The 18,664-nt window shown below is 39.6% G+C and overlaps 1 protein-coding gene across 3 annotated transcripts in view; it reads right to left on the bottom strand.

The window, feature by feature from the left end:
* SHANK2 (SH3 and multiple ankyrin repeat domains 2) overlaps positions 1-18,664 on the bottom strand; it is an 829,172-nt gene that overhangs the window by 455,031 nt on the left and 355,477 nt on the right. For all 3 annotated transcript variants that reach the window (XM_054971067.1, XM_054971065.1, XM_054971068.1), the window contains one exon: positions 8,815-8,928. In XM_054971067.1, the coding sequence (XP_054827042.1) occupies positions 8,815-8,928 (114 nt within the window). The remainder of the gene's footprint in view (positions 1-8,814; positions 8,929-18,664) is intronic.

The following is an 18,664-nucleotide window of genomic DNA, read 5'->3' as shown; positions in this document are numbered from 1 at the left end:
TGTGACTTTAGCTGTGAGGCAAGGAGAGAAGAGCAATGACAATTTTGTCTCATACAGCTGTATTACCAGTCTCTTCTTTGATACATATGCAGATTGCATTAACACACACAAAAATCCAAAACTTTAAGTCCACTATTTAACTGTTTTATGTACAATTATTTGGGAAGAAGTTACAAGTGCATGTCTGCAAATTCAATATGAAAAGTTTGAGCAGAATAAAGACATTAACTTGTAAGGAGAATAATATACATCAGTTTACTGAATAGCAGCTTGTGTGGGAAGGGCCTACGAAAAAACTGGTATCAAGATAAAGAGGGAAATCTGTAGAGTTTTAATCCTTTAAATCAGCAGCTAATTTTAAAGTTATAGGCAAAAGCATTGGACTGTAACCTGGCAGCCACTGATATTGCCCCATCATAAACATGTTTCTTATAAGTAGACCCTTTTAATTTAATTGGATTTCCTATCAACAGGTTTAAGATTATAGTTATAAAGTACTATAAAGGCAAACATAGCATAAGGTTGAGGAAAGACCACTATTGTTAATTTGTGAGATTTTGTGTATTTTTGACAGATATGCCACAGAACAACAAACTGGTTGTGGTATTACATCCCAGAAACATGTTATTTCTATTCTATATTTAACTTATTTATTTATATTTATTTATTTGATTTATATTCTGCCCTCCCCACACCAGCAGGCTCAGGGAGGATTACATAACTTGTTTTGTTTTCTTCTATAGTTGTCCAGAAAGGACAGCCCTTCATAATTTTTATCAGTTTCCAAATGTGAAATAGCTCACTTCTTTGTAAACAATAAAACGTCTTTTTAAAAAATCGCTTAAAGACAACTGTCTAAGGATACAGGAATTTGATTCTCTCCATTTTCCTAATAACCTTTTCTGGTCTGTGTTTTTGGTAGCTTCTACGAACTACATACATGCAACAAAACTATTTTCAACAGTTAACTTGGCTCTTTCTTCATGGGGAAAGGAAGACTTACAATTAAAAAGCAAATACAAACGTTATTCCACCAAGTCATGTTGCTCAGCTCTCTCCTGCATGCCTCCTTACTGTTCTAGCAGACTTCCTGGGGGTGTCAACAGGACTGCCAACAGGCCTGGAGAAAAACTAAGTTTAATATGAAATTATTTAGCAGGTGATGCTATTTACTTCCATGTCATTAAATACATCAACTACTCATTTCTATACATTAATTTTTTATTAAAGAGACACAACATCTTTCTCCAGGTTTGTTTGCAACCCTATTCCCACTTAAAGCTATTTTCCTGCAATGCCCCAACCATCCTTCTCTCTAAAATATCCCGTGTTGTCTCGAACCTTCTTTATTTCAAATTTCCTGTTATTTGCATATCACTGCTCCACCTCCCTCCTGTATCTCTCACTTAGTTGGTGCATGAAGTGGGCCCTACTTATGCTGAGTGGGATACTGAATGATTTTTGATAGTTTGAATAGGCTTGCATTTTGCTGATAATATTTCTCTGGGTGTTTCCCAGGTGTTATGGTCCTTATTTTTTTATTGAATTGTTTTAAATTTTTGTCAACTGCCTTAGATATCTGGTTTGTACACAGTAAAACACGATACAAGTATTTTAAATAAATATAATAGCAATCTCACCAACATAGCAAACAGTTTGGCTGATCCCATATAGCAGTAGCCATGGTGGGAGGGAGACAGATATACTAGACAAACTTTCTGACACAAAGCTACAAAAGCCTTCTGTCACTTTCTTTATACTCTTACTTTTTTACATATTGAAGCTCAAATAATATATCAGTGAACCTCTTAGATGAGTAGGCAAGAACCACGGAGCAAAACGTATTTGTGCATGCATTGAACATCCAAATAGATCCCTCTCGCTGGAGCCCCTGCTGTCCTATATCAAAGTTGGGAGCTTGATTAACCTCCATTGCAACACAGTGACAAATGGCAGCATATTATCTTGACCATGGGATACTGATGCATGGCAACTGGTCATTTTTGTGGGAGAAAATATAGGGGTGCTTTGAGGCATATTAGGGTGATGGCTAAACATATTTCCTGCCATTTTTAATCCTAGAGTTTGGGAGAGGGCAGGCTTTCCCTATTTCTTAACAGTGCTATCGTAAGCAGAGTTACACATGTCTTAGTCCAATCAAGTCAAGTGAGAGTATTACTAATTTATATAAGTCAGTTGATGCCATCAACTTATTTGAGAGAAGGTAAGCAGAAGTATAGATTATGTCTCCTTTCTCAAACCACTGTACAGATACACTAATAAGAAATGCTGCTGTTCTACAACTGTTAGACACATCTGTGGTGCAAATAAGTGGGGACAGTCTGTAGAAGACTGAAGAAGGCAACATTAAGCCCACTACTGACAAAGCAGTGCAATGCCAGAGATCTGAACTTTCTTCATCATTAACATTTCAATTTGATCATGTTAAATTCTTTTCACATTTGAAATGCGGGCTACTATACATTAATTTCTAATTCTGATGTTTTGTGTTTTACAACTAGGGTGAATAACAACAGGTAAAGCTACTGGGAGCTGCCCTTTGAATACCAAGAATAAATTCAGTAGGAACTGTAATCCTCACTTATGTTGAGTGACAAAATGAGTTGGCAACATAGCTTCATCCACTTTGCATGAAGAGACAGCACTACTACATACTCTGAGTGGGGCTACACTGGAGCCATCATGGTGCAACCTCCGCATCAGATGCTTCCAGTAAATTTGTCAAGATTATGATGATTTTCTTTATCTTTATCTCTTTCCCCTGTTGACAGTTTTTATAAAGGTCTTTCGGATTTTCACATAGAAGCTTTGAAACCATTCTTAAATAATTGCCTATAGATTGGAAAAGTACAGTGAGTGGGTGCAAGAAAGTCTGTCAGCAACAATGTTGCTGAATCTCTTAAACATGAAGGGCATCTTTATGGCTCCAGGACAACCATGTTCCCAAGATTCACGGTGCTGCATGAATCACAGGCATTAATTATTATCACATGGAAAACTGACTGCGGTTTGTCTGCTGTTTATGGCTGCAAAGAGAAACTTTGGATACAGTAGAGTAAGAACCCCATTATGCTCCATAAAGATGTCATTGGCTAGTGCTGATTACAAGTTGCTTCCCATTTGTGAGTATTAGACTATGTATGTGTTTGATCGAGAGTATGAACTTTTACAAAATATGCAGAAACAACTTGTTCAACTTATTTTCCTTTGGATGCCAGTAATGTTATATATCTGAAGTAATGTTTTTTATCAAATCAATATCAGGATTCACATAACATTAGCTTGCACTCTTCCTAAAGGATGTAGGCAATATGTTTTACTAAACTGAAACAACACAATGCTTTTCTAGAACAATTTCAGAAAGAGTTGAGTGTCTGGAGAAAGCATACTACAACTATTTCCATCATTAGTGGTCTAATTAACCTTGCTTTAATTAATGTCACCATCTATTTTTTTCTTAAAACACAACTTAAGTTCATTTGGAAGGTTCTGCCCATGAACAAGACAGCTATCTGTCTTGTAGGAACTGAAGTCAATAATAATTTTTTGTTCACGGCAAGGAAGTCTCCTCCTACATGTGTAAAGCAGTCACTAAATTTCATCTACACTACTGAGTTTAATTAATTTTGTCCTTTGCGTCTGATGACCCAGTTTTGTAGGAGGCAGAACAGACTTCTGCCCTGCTCCCACTGTACTGCTGAAAACGATCTGTTCACTTTATTCTACAGGACTCAGAGCAAACCTGTTATTCTCTGTATAGCCCTGCCCTGTGTTCTGTTTCTACAGCATAGTTCTCAATGAGATGGAAAACCTGTGCGTGATGGACTGCTTTTTTAAAAAAAGCCTGGAAGTGCTGTACAAACAGCTGAAGGACTGTTAAAGGTTAATCCTTCACACATACACACACAGAGAGAGAGAGAGAGAGAGAGCTTTGAGTGACAGGCTACTCCAAGGAATCTGATTGGGTAGCATGAGCTGGAAAGAGGAGGGTCTGTTTTCAGCTCTAGCTGAGAGGAATCGGAATTGAGTGTGAAGAGTTGGAGACATAGGCCGAATCCACATTACCTCCGCGCGTCCCGGTGTTGCGCTAAATGTCCGCGAAACACCCGGAAGTATAGCGTCTTTCAAGCGCGATTTCAGAAATCGCGCTTGAAAGACGCTATACTTCCGGGTGTTTCGCGGACATTTAGCGCAACACCGGGACGCGTGGAGGTAATGTGGATTCGGCCATAGTCCTAACTGAAAGCAGTTTATCACTGACAGGAGAACTGGAGAAAAGCTGGCAAGGAAGTTTGGGAAGTAGATGCAGTCTCCCATTTGGGCCAAAGAAAGGGTATGGTTCTTCTAAGGAGAGAAGACTTTCCCTACCCAGTCAAACAGGGAAGTAGCTCTGGAGAGTGATCAGGTGTGACTGGAAATTGCCTTTTGGAGACTTTAAGATTCAGTCAAAATCTGAAGGAAAGTACTGTTTGAAATGAAGGGGATCGGGGTACTAGAAAGTGGGCACCAGCATTCTTAAACCTAAAAGAAACGTAGAAAATTAAAAGAAAGTGTACCATAGTGTTTGGAGAAAACATGGGAACAAAAGCCTCTAAACATAAGAATTTAAGTATCTGTGAAGACCATAAGACCTAAAGCCTGTGCAGGTGCTGATTTTATCTCAGAGAGTTCTATGCTGAATTACCTCAGAAATTTTCAGTCCCTGATTTCACCTGACCTTTCACCTCTAAAATAAATAAAATTGTTAGTTTTGAATATTAAAGATGTCTCTGGTGCCATTTCTGCTGTTTAAGGACTAACTAGAAGAAAAAAGAAGGCGGGATCATCATACTGTGTTTGGGTCCTACCATTTCTAACTGAAGGTGGCAATCACATGACTGACCATATGCACACAAACAGGGTGAAACCTTTCTAATTCCATTGCATTCAATGGTCTTAGAAGGTATAACTCTACTTAGGACTGCACTGTGTATATTCCTCAATACAAAAATAATTCCCTTCATGGTACATTACAAAAATGACTAAATTATGGATTTTGTTCCTAAGAAACAAATAACATTTTTGGAATGTTATTTGTTTCAAATATTTCCAGTTGTTTCAAATTATTCATATATGCCATCTAGCAAGTTAGAGATATTGGGGCATACCTATAGTACTCAGTCACCACTCTTCATATGAAAGAGTGTTGAGAACTGTAGTTTTATAGTGAGTGTCCTGGCCCCTGGGTATTGTCTTAGAACTTCTCTGCCTCCTATGTATAGAACTATCCTACTCAGAAACCCCAACAAGATGGCAACAATTGTTAGGCATCTCCAGATTCACAGTGCTGCCTGTCTACATTACATACTGCCACATAAAGTGCTTTTAAGAAATGAAGGATGGAGTAGATAACTGTAGTAGTTTAAATCTCCAAAGCTTTTAGTACTCAAGACTCAAGGACTGTTCACTTCATTTTATTTTAATTGGCAGCATAAGTTTGTGGGGGGAAATGCTTTTTGTCCTCAGGAGATGGTGGTAAAAAATTTAACAGTCTTCAAAAATTGAAGACAGCAGTAAGCAAACAAAAAAGGAAGACTATATAGTGCTGGAGGCTGGAGAGAGAGACCATTCTTGGTCTTCTTTTGCATTAGACTCAATTCCAGGGTCTTACTTTCCTTCATAAGCCTTCTCCAAAGCAGCCATGTTCTCCAAGACTTCAAAGAACACTCCTCCTCCATCTCTTCCCCAGCACTGCAGACTAAGATTGACATGTTTGAATGCGTTCTGCATATTAGAAAAAGCTCCCTACACATATAGAAATAATATATCAGGGGGAAATGCTTGCCCAGCTACAGAAAAGCAGACAACCACAGATCCCTCATCTTCATCATATCTGGTATGGTTTTTATAGACTCTATAAACATTAAAACAGCTATACCCTGAACATGATTGTATTTGGGCATTCAGCTAAGTCCCCTTTCCAGGCAAGATTCCAAGAAAAGAGACAGGAGAGGAAACAAATGAGATAACCAGGGTGTCAAAAGCCTCTTAGAGGGAATCTTAATATTTGGACTTCATTTATGATCTGTTCACAAAGCACTAAGCTTACCAGGCAGCTGCCAATAGCAGGTAAACTCCAAGCAACTTCTGTCTCCCACCAATCACCAACTGATAAGTGGGAGGAGGTAGGACTGGGAGATGAGCCTGAGTCTGAAGAGGCACAAAGCAAAGTAGATGTAAGGCTGCAGTCCTGAATGATGGCATCATTTCCAGCACAACACAGACACTTCTGGCATCATGCCCTATGTTTTAGGCTGATTTTTAAAGAATTGGCCCTGGCACGATGTCAGAAGTGACAGTGTTACACTGGAAATGATTTCATTAGTAGGGGCCACGTGCATACCAGGGTAAGTACACACACACCACACTCCTACCAGTTGCTTGTGAGGGGAGGGCTAGCAACACTATATAACACCTTGTTTATTCTTAATAGGAGAACGATAGGTAAACCTGATAGATACAAAAATCTTCTTATAACAGGGAAATAGCTTGGGCTCCAAGTAAGAAACAATGAACTGCTATAGCAAGGTTTGAATTTAGTAGCACTTTAAACACCAACAAGATTTTCAGGGTATACATTTTTGAGAGTCAAAGCTACCTTTGTCAGATATTACCCTGAAAGTCTTGTTGGTCTTTAAGGTGCTACTAACTAGACTCAAACCTTGTTATTCTATTGCAGACCAACATGAAATTATCTTCAATGAATTGCTGTGTTAAAGAAATACTGAACCCTACAATGTTATTTGGAACATTCAGTATTTATTTCTAAACTGTGGAAGCTTTGATATACTGAAGATATGGTGTGAGTTCTCAGATTTTATGCATGTTTTTGACACTTCTCATCTGAAATCTTTTAATAGCCCCAGTACATAGGACTTAATCACTAGTCTCTCCACCATTCTTAATTTGTTTTTCAGATTTCTTTAGTCCGAAGCAGAGATACACTTTCTAAGCACACTTATATAAATTGACTTAGAAAGATATAACTCTTCTTCAGATTACAATGTTGCAACCTATGTGCCATGTGCCAGCTGGGTTCCATCAAATGATACTGTCATGTATGCCTGCAAACCTGCCATTAATGTGTTTTGCATTTTGTACTGATCATAACTGTTTGCTAATCTGATTTGCATTTGGTAGTGATCATAACTGTTTGCTAAGGTTGTATTCTGTATACTGTATAAATCATCAGAGAATGTGTTAACTGCTAACATGTAATGTACTGAGCCAGTGGGGGTTGACTGTTATCTCTTGAAAGTATTTACTTTCACTTCTATGGTAAGTGTCCTTGGAAGCAAGCTGCCGGCAGCGAGCAATGTATCTTTTCTCATTGATTGGGATGATTTCATTCTGTACTTTGTCTAGCCTAAACTAATCAGTTCCCATGTAACTCTTTGGGGCTTTTGCACCAGAATGTCAACGGACCCAAAGGGCAGGACATTTCCCTATAATTAGTAGTGCCCTTTTTTGAATAGCCACTTCTGCCAATTGCTACCTTTGTGTGAACATCTTGAACTGTATGGATCTCTAATAAAAGTTACTTCAACCAATGCGCCTGAGTGCTTGCTGTGAGGGACTTGGGGATCTAACTGCCAGGGACTGACAGATACACGGACTCTTTCATTTGGTTGGAATGGCCACAACTTTATTGAATTTACAGCCTTTTGGAGCATTGGCAAGGCATATGGACAGCAGATCCCTTGGCATCGAAAGGCCCTTTTCTGTTCAATGCGTTATTCCCCAGCCCTAATGCTGGCTCCATGGGACAGCAAGTCCCATGAAGCCAACCGATGCTTCCCTATTTTATCTCCATAATTGCCCTCCTGATCCATGTCACTCTGCTGGGAAATATTTGTGTTGCTGAAAGTTGGTTGAGTGGCCAATGGGATTGAGACCCTACTGGGGCAACTAGCTGGCCCTCAGTGGCTCAGTTCCTGGCACCATCTCAGCAATCAACTATGCTAGGTCTAAATTAAATTACTGGGAAGAAGAAAACATTAACCTTGTTATTTAACAGGTGATGCTCATTTAAAATTAGAAAAAGTAACAAAAACTAATGCCTTTTAATTTAAAATATGCAGGAACTTTGAAGCTAGCGATATTTGTCAATGCAAGTCATAATGACAATACTTATGACATTTTGCAGTTTGGGGAACAGTTGTTTCTCCAAAGCAAGCAAAAGGAATTCTTAATCCAAAAAAGAAATTCAAAAAATGTAAAGCATCATAAATTCAAGACTTCACATCAGATCTCCTGTAATTTACAAGAAAGAGCACTTAAGTTCAACCTTTTCTCAGTCTCTCTTGGACTGCACAAGGATGGGAGATTGCCTGCCATAGCAGACAAAATGGTAGCTCTATTGTGTTACATTGGCAAGACTGTACACATTGCATTTAATACCTTGCATAACCAGACATGCAATATGTATCCAAGGAAAATGTGTTATCTAAAGGACAGCTTCACATCTAGTGTAATTTCATTCATACACCAAACACCAAACTTCTTCCAAGTGTTTTACCAATCCAGTTGCTGCCACACAGTGCTAGAAAGCAAATGAAGTTGTATAAAGAACTATATGATCAACATCTTTTTGATAGTTTACATTTATACTAATTTCAGAAAAACTCCTCGTTGAATAATAACCAATAAATTCATATCTGCAATAAAATGTAAGCTTTTGATTTTTTGATATGGAAAAATGGAACACAATGTATTTACTATTGATTAATGATCCCTTCTAAAGTACCATCTTACCTGGCTTGCTTTCATTTGGTTTACATTGCACTTCTTCAATACATTCTGCAGGAAACCATCCAACATGTCCTCGAGTGCTGCCTTCCCAGAATCCACCTTCGCCAATGCTTAAAACTAAGTATAAAACAGGAAAACATTATTAGGTGTTTGTATTTTCATTACACAAACTTAAAAAGTAACTTTATCAAAACATAAGACCACAGTCAAGTCACTGGCACCTATGTGACTGGCATCACTGACTAGATGACTATCAGAATAAAGGTCCAGAGATACATATTATATTCATTTATTTAAATTATTTATAGCCTGCTTTTCTTACTGGGACTGAGGATGGATTACCCAATATAATCAAAGCAATCAATAGGAATTGCAGAAATTTGAAAAGGAGCTGTCATCTAAATAAATCATAAGTACTGAACATGACATATTAAACATTGCAGAACTTTGTATTACTTCAGTAGAAACACAATGCATTTTCCTGGACCAACCTGCTATAATGCAGCTTTATTTCTCTCCTGGCTTTTAGCAAACAATGCAAAACCAAAATATTCAAAAAGGCTTTTTACTCAGTTAGGAGGGCGGTATTGAGGGAGAGGGCCTCAGATGATTCGCTAATGAGTTCTGACCATAGATTTCACCACCATGTTACGTAAATATTATCTCTTGCTTCAAATATGTACTCCTATATACTCCCTATGCTTCAGGCTGTCTAATGTCAGTTCTGAAATTGATTGTGTTCTGTTTCAGCAATTCTTCAACTCCGTTTTGGATCCTTGCTAATGCTATGTCTTTGTAAACTTGTATTTATTTATCCTATTACATGGTTCATGGAAATGTCCTTGAGACTGTATGGAAATGCCTGCCCTTGTCCTTGCTACTGAGTGTACTAATCTCACACTATGTAATCCGCTTTGAGTCTCAGTGAGAAATGTGGACTATACATACATACGTACGTACGTACGTACATACATACATAAAATTTCCTTTATAAAAATGCCAATAGTATGGGTGCTTTTCTTATCTAATCAGGCAGTCCATTCCACAGGGGTGCGGTGGCACTACAGAGAAGGCATATATATGGGCAGTTGTTGATCTTGCCCATCCACAGGGTGGCAACCTGCAGAAGTCCCTGCTCAGATGAGCAAAATTACTGTGGCATGAGATAGATGGAAAAGTGGTCTTGTATATATGAAGGTCCAAGATGATGAAGGGCTTTGTATGTGATACCCAATATGTTGAATTGAGCACAATAAACGATAGGCAGCCAATGGAGTGATGCAGAAAGGTTATAATATGCGTGCGCTGCCTAGCTCCCAGTAATAACTGAGCTGTGACATTCTCGACTAACAGGAGTCTCTGAGTTGATTTCAGGTAGAGACCTATGTAGACTGCATTGTAGTAGTCTAGGGTCCAGCACCAGCACTGGCCTTCAAAACCCGCCCCCCCAGTGCTCCCCACCCCAACAGCTCACTGCTGGGGTACTCACCCAGTGGCAGAAGAGCCTGAAGGGACAAAGACGACTGTAGAAGCCTGCAGCAACAACAACCAAGCCAGCATGAAGGCTGGGAAGGCTGCATTAGCAAGCAGGCAGGCAGGCCCAACTGGCACAGAAACCAAAGGAATGGGCGGTGTCCACTGGGTCCTAGACTCCACCATATTCACAGCTCAGAGGAAGCCAGGAGCCCCAGAGCAGAGGAAGGCAGCCACAGCCAGCAGCAGCCAGGGGCCCTGTGGAGATAGGAATTAAGCCCCAACAAGTGTGGCTGCCTAAGGCAGCTAGAGTAGTCACTCAATTGCTGGGCATGGGACTAGGGGGTGGAGGCTGGAATTGGTGAAGGGATAAAGGAGTAGTCATCTAACAATCTGGGGAGGAGTAGATGGTGTCTGATCAAGAGCATCCAGGGGTCAGAACTAGTCCAACAGAGGAAGGATTCAGGTGCTGCTAACCCCCTACTCTCTTTCTGAAGCTTGTGATGCCCCAACCAGCCAACCGGGGTCACCACAGCCATGGCCAACCAGGCTGATAGGGGTCCAGACAAGGAGAATCCTCACATCTAGTCTTGATGTTACTGTGGTGTGTACCCAGGTGGCCAGATCAGCTGAGTAATGGTAGGGGGCCATCCTATGTAGGGGGCCATCCTATGTTTTAGCTTCATCATTTATAGTTCATCTTTCTCACTGAGACTTAAGCTACAAGAGATGAATTACACGAGGGAGAGCACATAAAGGGAGTCGCAATGTTATCAGGGAAGCTGAATTTTAAAAGAGATTAAAAGGCTTTGTTAATTTCCCCTCTCTACAGAGTCAGGGAGATCCCTGCTCAGAGGGTTTGTTAATTTCCTCTTTGCCTCCCAAAGGCTCTGTCAGTTTCACCTCCCTTCTAAGAGGCAAAGAAGAAATAAACCTTCTGAGCAGAGATCTCCCTGGCTTTGTTGAGAGGGGAAATTGACAAAGCCTTCTGATCTCTTTTAAAACTCAGCTTCCCAGCTAACATGGCTACTCCCTTCATGTGCTCCTTCTCATGTAATTCGTCTCTTGTAGTTTGGCTCTGAGACTCAAGGCAGATCACACAGCGTGAGTCAGTACAGTCAATATCAGACATTTTAACAAAAATGTAATGGCTATATACATGCAAATTTGCAAAGATTAAAAAATCAAATTTGCAAAGATTCAAAAACCAGCAGAAATCCAATACAGAGCTAAAAAAATATTGAAACAGATCATAAGCAATTCCATCACGGACATATTAAGCAACACAGAAAGTAACCAATAGGCTCATATTTATAGCAATAGTAGTCTGCTAGGCTGGGTTCAGAATAACCCATAGGCTCTTAAGTGAGACAGCAAGTATGTGGGGGCACAGAGTGCAAGGCAGATCTTAACTGGTGGGCTGGACAGTACAGGAGAAGTACCCTGTCCCTGATCCCAAACATGCTTCAGAAAGTCTACTGGAAATGCTGCACTGGTATAAAGAAGGCAAGATGCTAGGTGTTTTCCCATGTAGAACTAGTGATCTTACTTTTGAGGGAAAAAACCCCCTATCAGCTGCTATAGGAGAGCTCCTCTGCCACAGAGCCACCACCTGCAGGGCCCTCAGCGGCTAGGTGGCTGGAGTTGCTGACTCCACAGGCAGGCCTCTGAGGGGCTGCAGAGCCAGTGGGGAAGCTGTGGGGGGATCCCTTGTGCTTTGCCCCACCATCAGCTCCACAGGCAGGCCTCTGAGGGGCCATGGAGCTGGAGGGGGGCACACCGTGGATCCATAGCCACCACCAAGGTGGCAGGAAGGCTGCACAGGAGGAGCTCCCCCATGCTTGCCTCCCCCTAGACTCTGCAGACAGGCCTCTGAGGGGCTGTGGAGCCGACAGGGAAGCCATATGGGGGGGCTCCCATGTGCTTTGCCTCTCCACAGGCTCCACCAGCAGGCCTTTGAGCGACCGCGGAGCTTAGGGTTGCCAGCCTCCAAGTAGTGGCTGGAGATCTCCTGGAATTACAACTCGTCTCCAGGCCACAGAGATCAGTTCACCTGGAGGAAATGGCTACTTTGGCAGGTGGACTCTATGGAATTATGCCATGCCAAGGTCCTTTCCCTCCCCAAACCCCACTTTTTACAGGTTTCTCCAGCTTTCACCCCCCAGATCTCCAGGAATTTCTCAACTTGGAGCTGGCAACCCTAGCGGAGCTGGTGGGGAGGCTCAGCATGGCACTGCAACCACTGCCAAGGTGGCAGGAAGGCTGCGCTGGGGGAGTTCCCCAATGCTTTGCCTCCTCGCCAGCTCTGCAGGCAGGCCTTGGAGGGGCTGAGGCTCCACAGCTCCTGCCAACTTTGCAGGAAGACCGGGGAGAGCTGTCCCATGCTTCGTCTCCCCGCCGGCTTCATGGCCCATCAGAGTCCTGCCCCCACCAATTCACTTTTTATCCTGGCACAGGCACACCACAGGGCCCTCAGTGCGCCTGCACCAAGCTAAAAAGTGACTCATCAGTAACATGGTTTGCCTTTTATGTCTTAGGATCACCTATGCTATCAATATAGACATTTCTAAGATCTTTAATATGTGAAATTAATATAAAATTTGATTGGTCTTGGATTTAGCTGTTTTTTTATATTTTTAATCATGTGATGTTTTGCTAAAGCCAATTTATGATGCCGTTGCACACCCGCATAGATAAGACTATAAATCTTTACATGTGTTAAAAATTACTAGATTTACAGATTACAGGTAATCTTTTCTATCAATTAAAACATCATTTATCTACTTTTTCAACTACTTTTAATGAATTAAGATAAAAGAACAACTATATTTTTCCACAACATGTTAAAGAAATACATTAAAGGTCTAACATGGTTTACTAAAATATACATGTATAACTAGAGTATATATGATCAAAACCATGTTTATTACAAGACAGAGAAGAGGAGAGTATTGGTGTGGTTGGGCTCCATGCCAGCAGCCCTTGGGGTCTTCACTGCCATTCCCTGGCAGTAGAGCCGGTGGATGGTCTCCTTCCCTCCCTGGGTGCCAGTGGTTTCTAGGGAATGCCTTGCACAACTTGGCAGTTTTAGGACATTGGGCCAGATCCTCTGGGGTGAATTGTGCTGGGTGGGTGGCTTATTACCCTTTTCAGGTCCTGCTTAAAGGATGTGGGGGGAAGCCATACAGTATGTGCCAGAATGATCCATTGCAGAATTCACCCTGGGTGGCAGGGACTATTAGGGTCATGCCCAAATGGGTTCTATACCTCTTGCCATCCCATGGTGCACAGTCAACAGGCTGAGGTGGCATGCCATCAAACAGCAGGCATGTCATTCAATGCTGGAGATCCATGCCCTATGCTATGCCAATGCTCCAAAGTAGGGGTGTGCGATTTGGGTTTCCGATTCGGGTAAAATACCTGAATCAGATCCGATTTGCAAAGATTCAAGATTTCCGAATCGGGCCAGCATGCTGGGCCCAATACGGAAACCTCGAATCAAAGCTTTCTGAAGCGATTCGTATCGCATCAGGAAGCTTCGGGTCAAGGGGTTTAAATGCCTCTTTCCGTGCTGCTGTGAAGCAGTAGGGAAAGGGAAATTTAAACCCCGGGATCAATGGTTTGGCAGGGAAATCCCCACCAAGCAGCTGATACAGACCAGCTGGGGTTTAAATGCCCCTTTCTGTGCCGCTGTGAAGTGGCAAGGAAAGGGGCATTTAAACCCCGGGATCAGCAGTTTGGCGGGGAAATCTCCACCAAGCAGCTGATCGAAGGGGGAGTTAAATGCCCTTTCCCCGCCGCTGCAAAGCAGCGGAAAAAGAAAGGAAATGTCCTTTCCCTGCTGCTTCGCAGCAACAGGAAAAGAGCATTTAAATGTTCCTTTCCCTGTCGCTCCAAAGTGGCAGGGAAAGGAGCTCCCTTCCCTTGGATTGGCTGCCTAGCCAGGCAGCTGATCCAAGGGGGGGAATGCCCTTTCCCTGCCGCTTCACAGCAAAAGGGAAAGGAACATTTAAATTCCCTTTCTCTGTTGCTCCAAAGCGGTGGGGAAAGGGCATTCCCCCCCTTGGAGCAGCAGCTTGCCAAGCTGCTGATGGAAGCTGGCTGGGGTTTACAATGCCCCTTTCCATGCTGCTGCGCAGCACGTTTTCCTCATCTCACACAGAAAGTCAATAAGGGGTTTCCAGTTAACCATAAAGGTAGACAATGTTTTATCTCTGATCATGGCTCTAAGCTTGGCCATCTTCACTAACTCTGTAATTTTCACAATCCATTCGTCGATTGAAGGCAATACTGTACTCTTCCATTTTTGTGCCTAGCCACCATGGTCATATATAGAAATACAATACCATGTTTATTTCCCAACAAAAAGGCTTCTGGTTTAAATGGTATATTGATACCATGTTTATTTCCCAACAAAAAGGCTTCTGGTTTAAATGGTATATTGATCTTCAACATTTTTTGTATTATCATATGAATTTGTGACCAAATTTTTTTGCTTTAGGGCAAGTCCACCAAAGATGACAAAATGTTCCTTCACGTTGCTCACATTTCCAATGTTTGTTTGACATATTTTTACTCATTTTTGTCAGGAATGATATACCACCGATACATCATTTTATAAAAAGTTTCTTTAAGTGTGGAACTCAAAGTGAATTTGAGCCCCTTGACCCACATATTTTCTCATTGGTCCATTTGTATATTATATCCAAAATTTTCAAGCCCATTTTACCACACAATCTTTCACACATTCTTCTTCCATTTCAAATTTCCACAAATGTTTAAACATTTTGGAAAAAACGTGTTTGTTATTTGTACAAAGCTCTTTTTTCAAATTCTATCTTTTCATAGCCAAAGCCCCGTCATTTTTTATTTGATTTAAACCCTTCTCAAAGTTAGGCATAGAAAAATCATTGACATTTATAACCTTTAGCTATTAAATCTTCCGTGTCTTCAATTTACAATTCCTTGTGAGAATTCTAGTAAGTCTCCGTAAGTCAGCCATCCCTTTTTAGTAGTCATTTCACCTCTATAAAACACTTCCTATGTTGAAATCCAAAGCGGTGTCTTCTGTGATAATCTCAGTTTGTATTTATTCCAAATTCTCAAGATGGTTCTCCTAATACAATGATTTTCCAATGTCAAGAGCCTCTCATATCTCAGAAGCATCCATTCCTTCATCCACATTAGACATGCGGCAGCGTAATACAACTTCAAATCCAGTAAACCTAGGCTGCCTCTCTCCTTCGCATCTTGTAAAACTTTATATTTAACTCTTGGTTTTTTCCTTTGTCATATAAATGTTGAAATATCCTTTTGCCACTGTTTAAATGGTACATCTGAAGTTAACACAGGTATTGTCTGGAAGAGGAATAACATTCTAGGTAAAACATTCATATTGAGAGTGGATATTCTCCCCAACAAGGACAACTGTACTCTATCTCATCTTTTTTTTTTTTGAGGATGTCTACTAAGAATTTATTTTGCTTTATATTTGTCCATTGATTTCTTTTTTTATTCCATATTATTTCCTGAGTCGTGTAGGGATAGTACAGTGGGATCAATATTTGTATCCAATCCAGTTCTTTTTTATCTTGCAGCAACTGTAGAGCATTAACTAATCTAGATGCAACTGCATATATCTTTAAGTCAGGGTAACTAAAACCCCCTTGATGTACTTTTTGTCTTAAAGTGGCAAACGATATTCTTGATTTCTTTTTATTCCATAAGAACTTGTTTAATATTGTTTGCCATTGTTTAATAATTGCTTGTGGTGGCGTTATAGGAATTGCTCGTAAAAGAAAAAGTATTTTGGGGAGAATAAAAGATTTTATAATATGGAATCTATCTATCCAAGTGCACTGTTGTCTATTTCTTTGCTCCAGTTCTTGTTTAATTTCTTTGATCTTTTGATAATGATTGTATTGTAATAGCTGATCTAAGTCAGCTGGAATATTTATGCCTAAATATGATAATGACTTGTCTGCCCCATCGATAGCTAAATTTAGAGGATAAGAAATCCTTCATTTGTAATGAAATGTTTAAAGGCAGTATAGTGGATTTGGACGTATTTATTCTTAAGCCAGACACTTGTGCAAATTCCTTTAATACCTCATGTAGGTAAGTCAATGAACTCTCAGGGTTAATAAGGAAAACTAACATATCATCTGCAAACATATTAAGTTTATATGTTTTAGATGCTATCTCTATTCCTTGTATTTTCTCCTGTTGCCGAATTGAAATTGCCAGAGGTTCCAGAGCAAGTGCAAACAGGGTTGGAGATAAAGGACATCCCTGTCTTGTCCCTCTTGAAAGTATGAATGTCTCTGAAGTCATTTCATTTATTTTAATTTGTGCTTTAGCTTGGGTGTAGATTGTTCTGATTGAATTTATAAATTTTGTGCCAAATTCCATAATTTTCAGTAATTCAATTAAACATGTTATTTCTAAGGAATCAAACGCTTTCTCTACATCTAATGATACCAGTAATGTTGCTGAATGTTGTTGTTTGCAGGCTGATATAATGTTAAGTGTTTTGTATATGTTTTCCGTTAGGTCCCTTCCAGGGATAAAACCTGTTTGGTCTTGGTGTATATATTCTGTAATAAATGTGTTTACCCTTTTTGCCATTATTGCTGTATAAATTTTATAATCTTGATTAAGCAATGATATTGGACGGTATGAAGCTGGATCCTTTGGGTCTTTTCCTTGCTTATGAATTACTATAATCGATGCTTCTTTCCAAGACAGAGGTTGCTGTCCCAAGTTTAATAGTGCATTGCATGCCTCTGTTAAAGAATTTAGAATGTTATTAAGAAATTTCTTATAAAATTCCGGAGGGTAACCATCCGGTCCTGCTGCCTTGTTGTTTTTTAGTCTTTGTATTGTTTCTCTAACTTCCTGTGTTGTAATTGGGTTTTCTAATATTTGTCTGTGCGTTTCTGCAAGTTTTTTTAAATGTTTATGATTCTGAAAATACTGTTTAATCAGGTCTTCAGTTGGATTCTTTGATGTGTAGAGTTTTTTATAGTATTCTTTAAAGGCATGTGTTATGTCTTTGGGCTTGTGTTCTATTTTTCCGTTCGTGTTTTTTATTGCTATTATTTGTTTTGACATTTGTTTTTCTTTTACCTTCCATGATAAAATCTTTAAATTTTTGGGTGTATTATACCAGTATTTTTGCTTTAAATATAAAAGGTTTCTTTTTATTTGATCGGATTCTATGATTTCTAATAATTTACGTTCATGAAGTAGTGCCTGATAAGTTTTTTTACTCCCTGTTTTTTTATGTTGCGCTTCCAATTGTCCTATCCTATCCATAATTGCTGTTTTTTGTTCTTTCTGTTGTTTATTTAAATGAGCTGTCAAAGAGATAATTTGGCCCCTTAAAACTACTTTGAGTGCGTCCCATCTCATATGAGCCAATGTATCCTTTTCATTGTTATCTTTTAAGTATTGGGCTATAAATTGCTCTATCTTTTTGCTAGTTTGGTCTTTGTTGAGTAAGACTTTATTAAGTGTCCAAAGTTTTGTAGTTATAGTGTCACTTCTAATGGAAAACATGCAGCTTGTCCAAGCATGATCTGACCACACAATATTTCCTATTTCTGGATTTACTGCCTTTTTAACTAGTCCATGTGATATTAATATGTAATCTATTCTAGTATGTACTTTATGTCGTGGTGAATAGTAAGTGTAATCTCTTTCTTGGTCATGTAACTGTCTCCAAATGTCTACTAGCTGAAATTTATTTATAAGTTTTTCCATATAAGTTTTATTTTTATTTCTTTTGCAATGTTTATTGTTAAGATGTGATCTATCTAGTGCGTGGTTAATTATGTAGTTAAAATCTCCCCCGATTATCAGATCCCCTTCCTGAAATTTATTGAGACTATGAAATGTTGCCTCCAAGAATGCCAATTGATTTGTGTTTGGAGCATATAATGAAACTATTGTGTACATCTTCTCTTCTATAAGCCCTTTAATAAAGAGATATCTCCCTAGTTGGTCTCGATATATTGCTTTTATTGTAAACTTTGTATTTTTGATATAAGTATCGAGACTCCTCTTGCCTTCGATGTACCTTTTGCATGTATTTGCTGTTGTATCCATTTTTCTTTAAATTCTTGTCTGTCATTATATCTAAAGTGTGTCTCTTGAAAAAAGAACTATATTTGGTTTTAATTTTGTTAGATTTGCCATGATACGTTTTTTCTTAATTGGATTGTTTAGTCCTCGTGCATTATAAGATATAACTTTAATGTTATGACTCATTCTTGCGTTTAATTATGTTTTCACCACTACTTTTCCTATTTTGTAACTAAGTACCACTTATAGCGCAAAAACAATATTTGTATTAAACCACTTTATAACACCAACTGAG

The sequence above is a fragment of the Eublepharis macularius genome, chromosome 2, assembly GCF_028583425.1.
Source record: "Eublepharis macularius isolate TG4126 chromosome 2, MPM_Emac_v1.0, whole genome shotgun sequence".
In the NCBI taxonomy this organism is placed as follows: Eukaryota; Metazoa; Chordata; class Lepidosauria; order Squamata; family Eublepharidae; genus Eublepharis; species Eublepharis macularius.
Note: the sequence above shows the minus strand (reverse complement) of the source record. Positions and strands in the feature narration are given on the sequence as shown.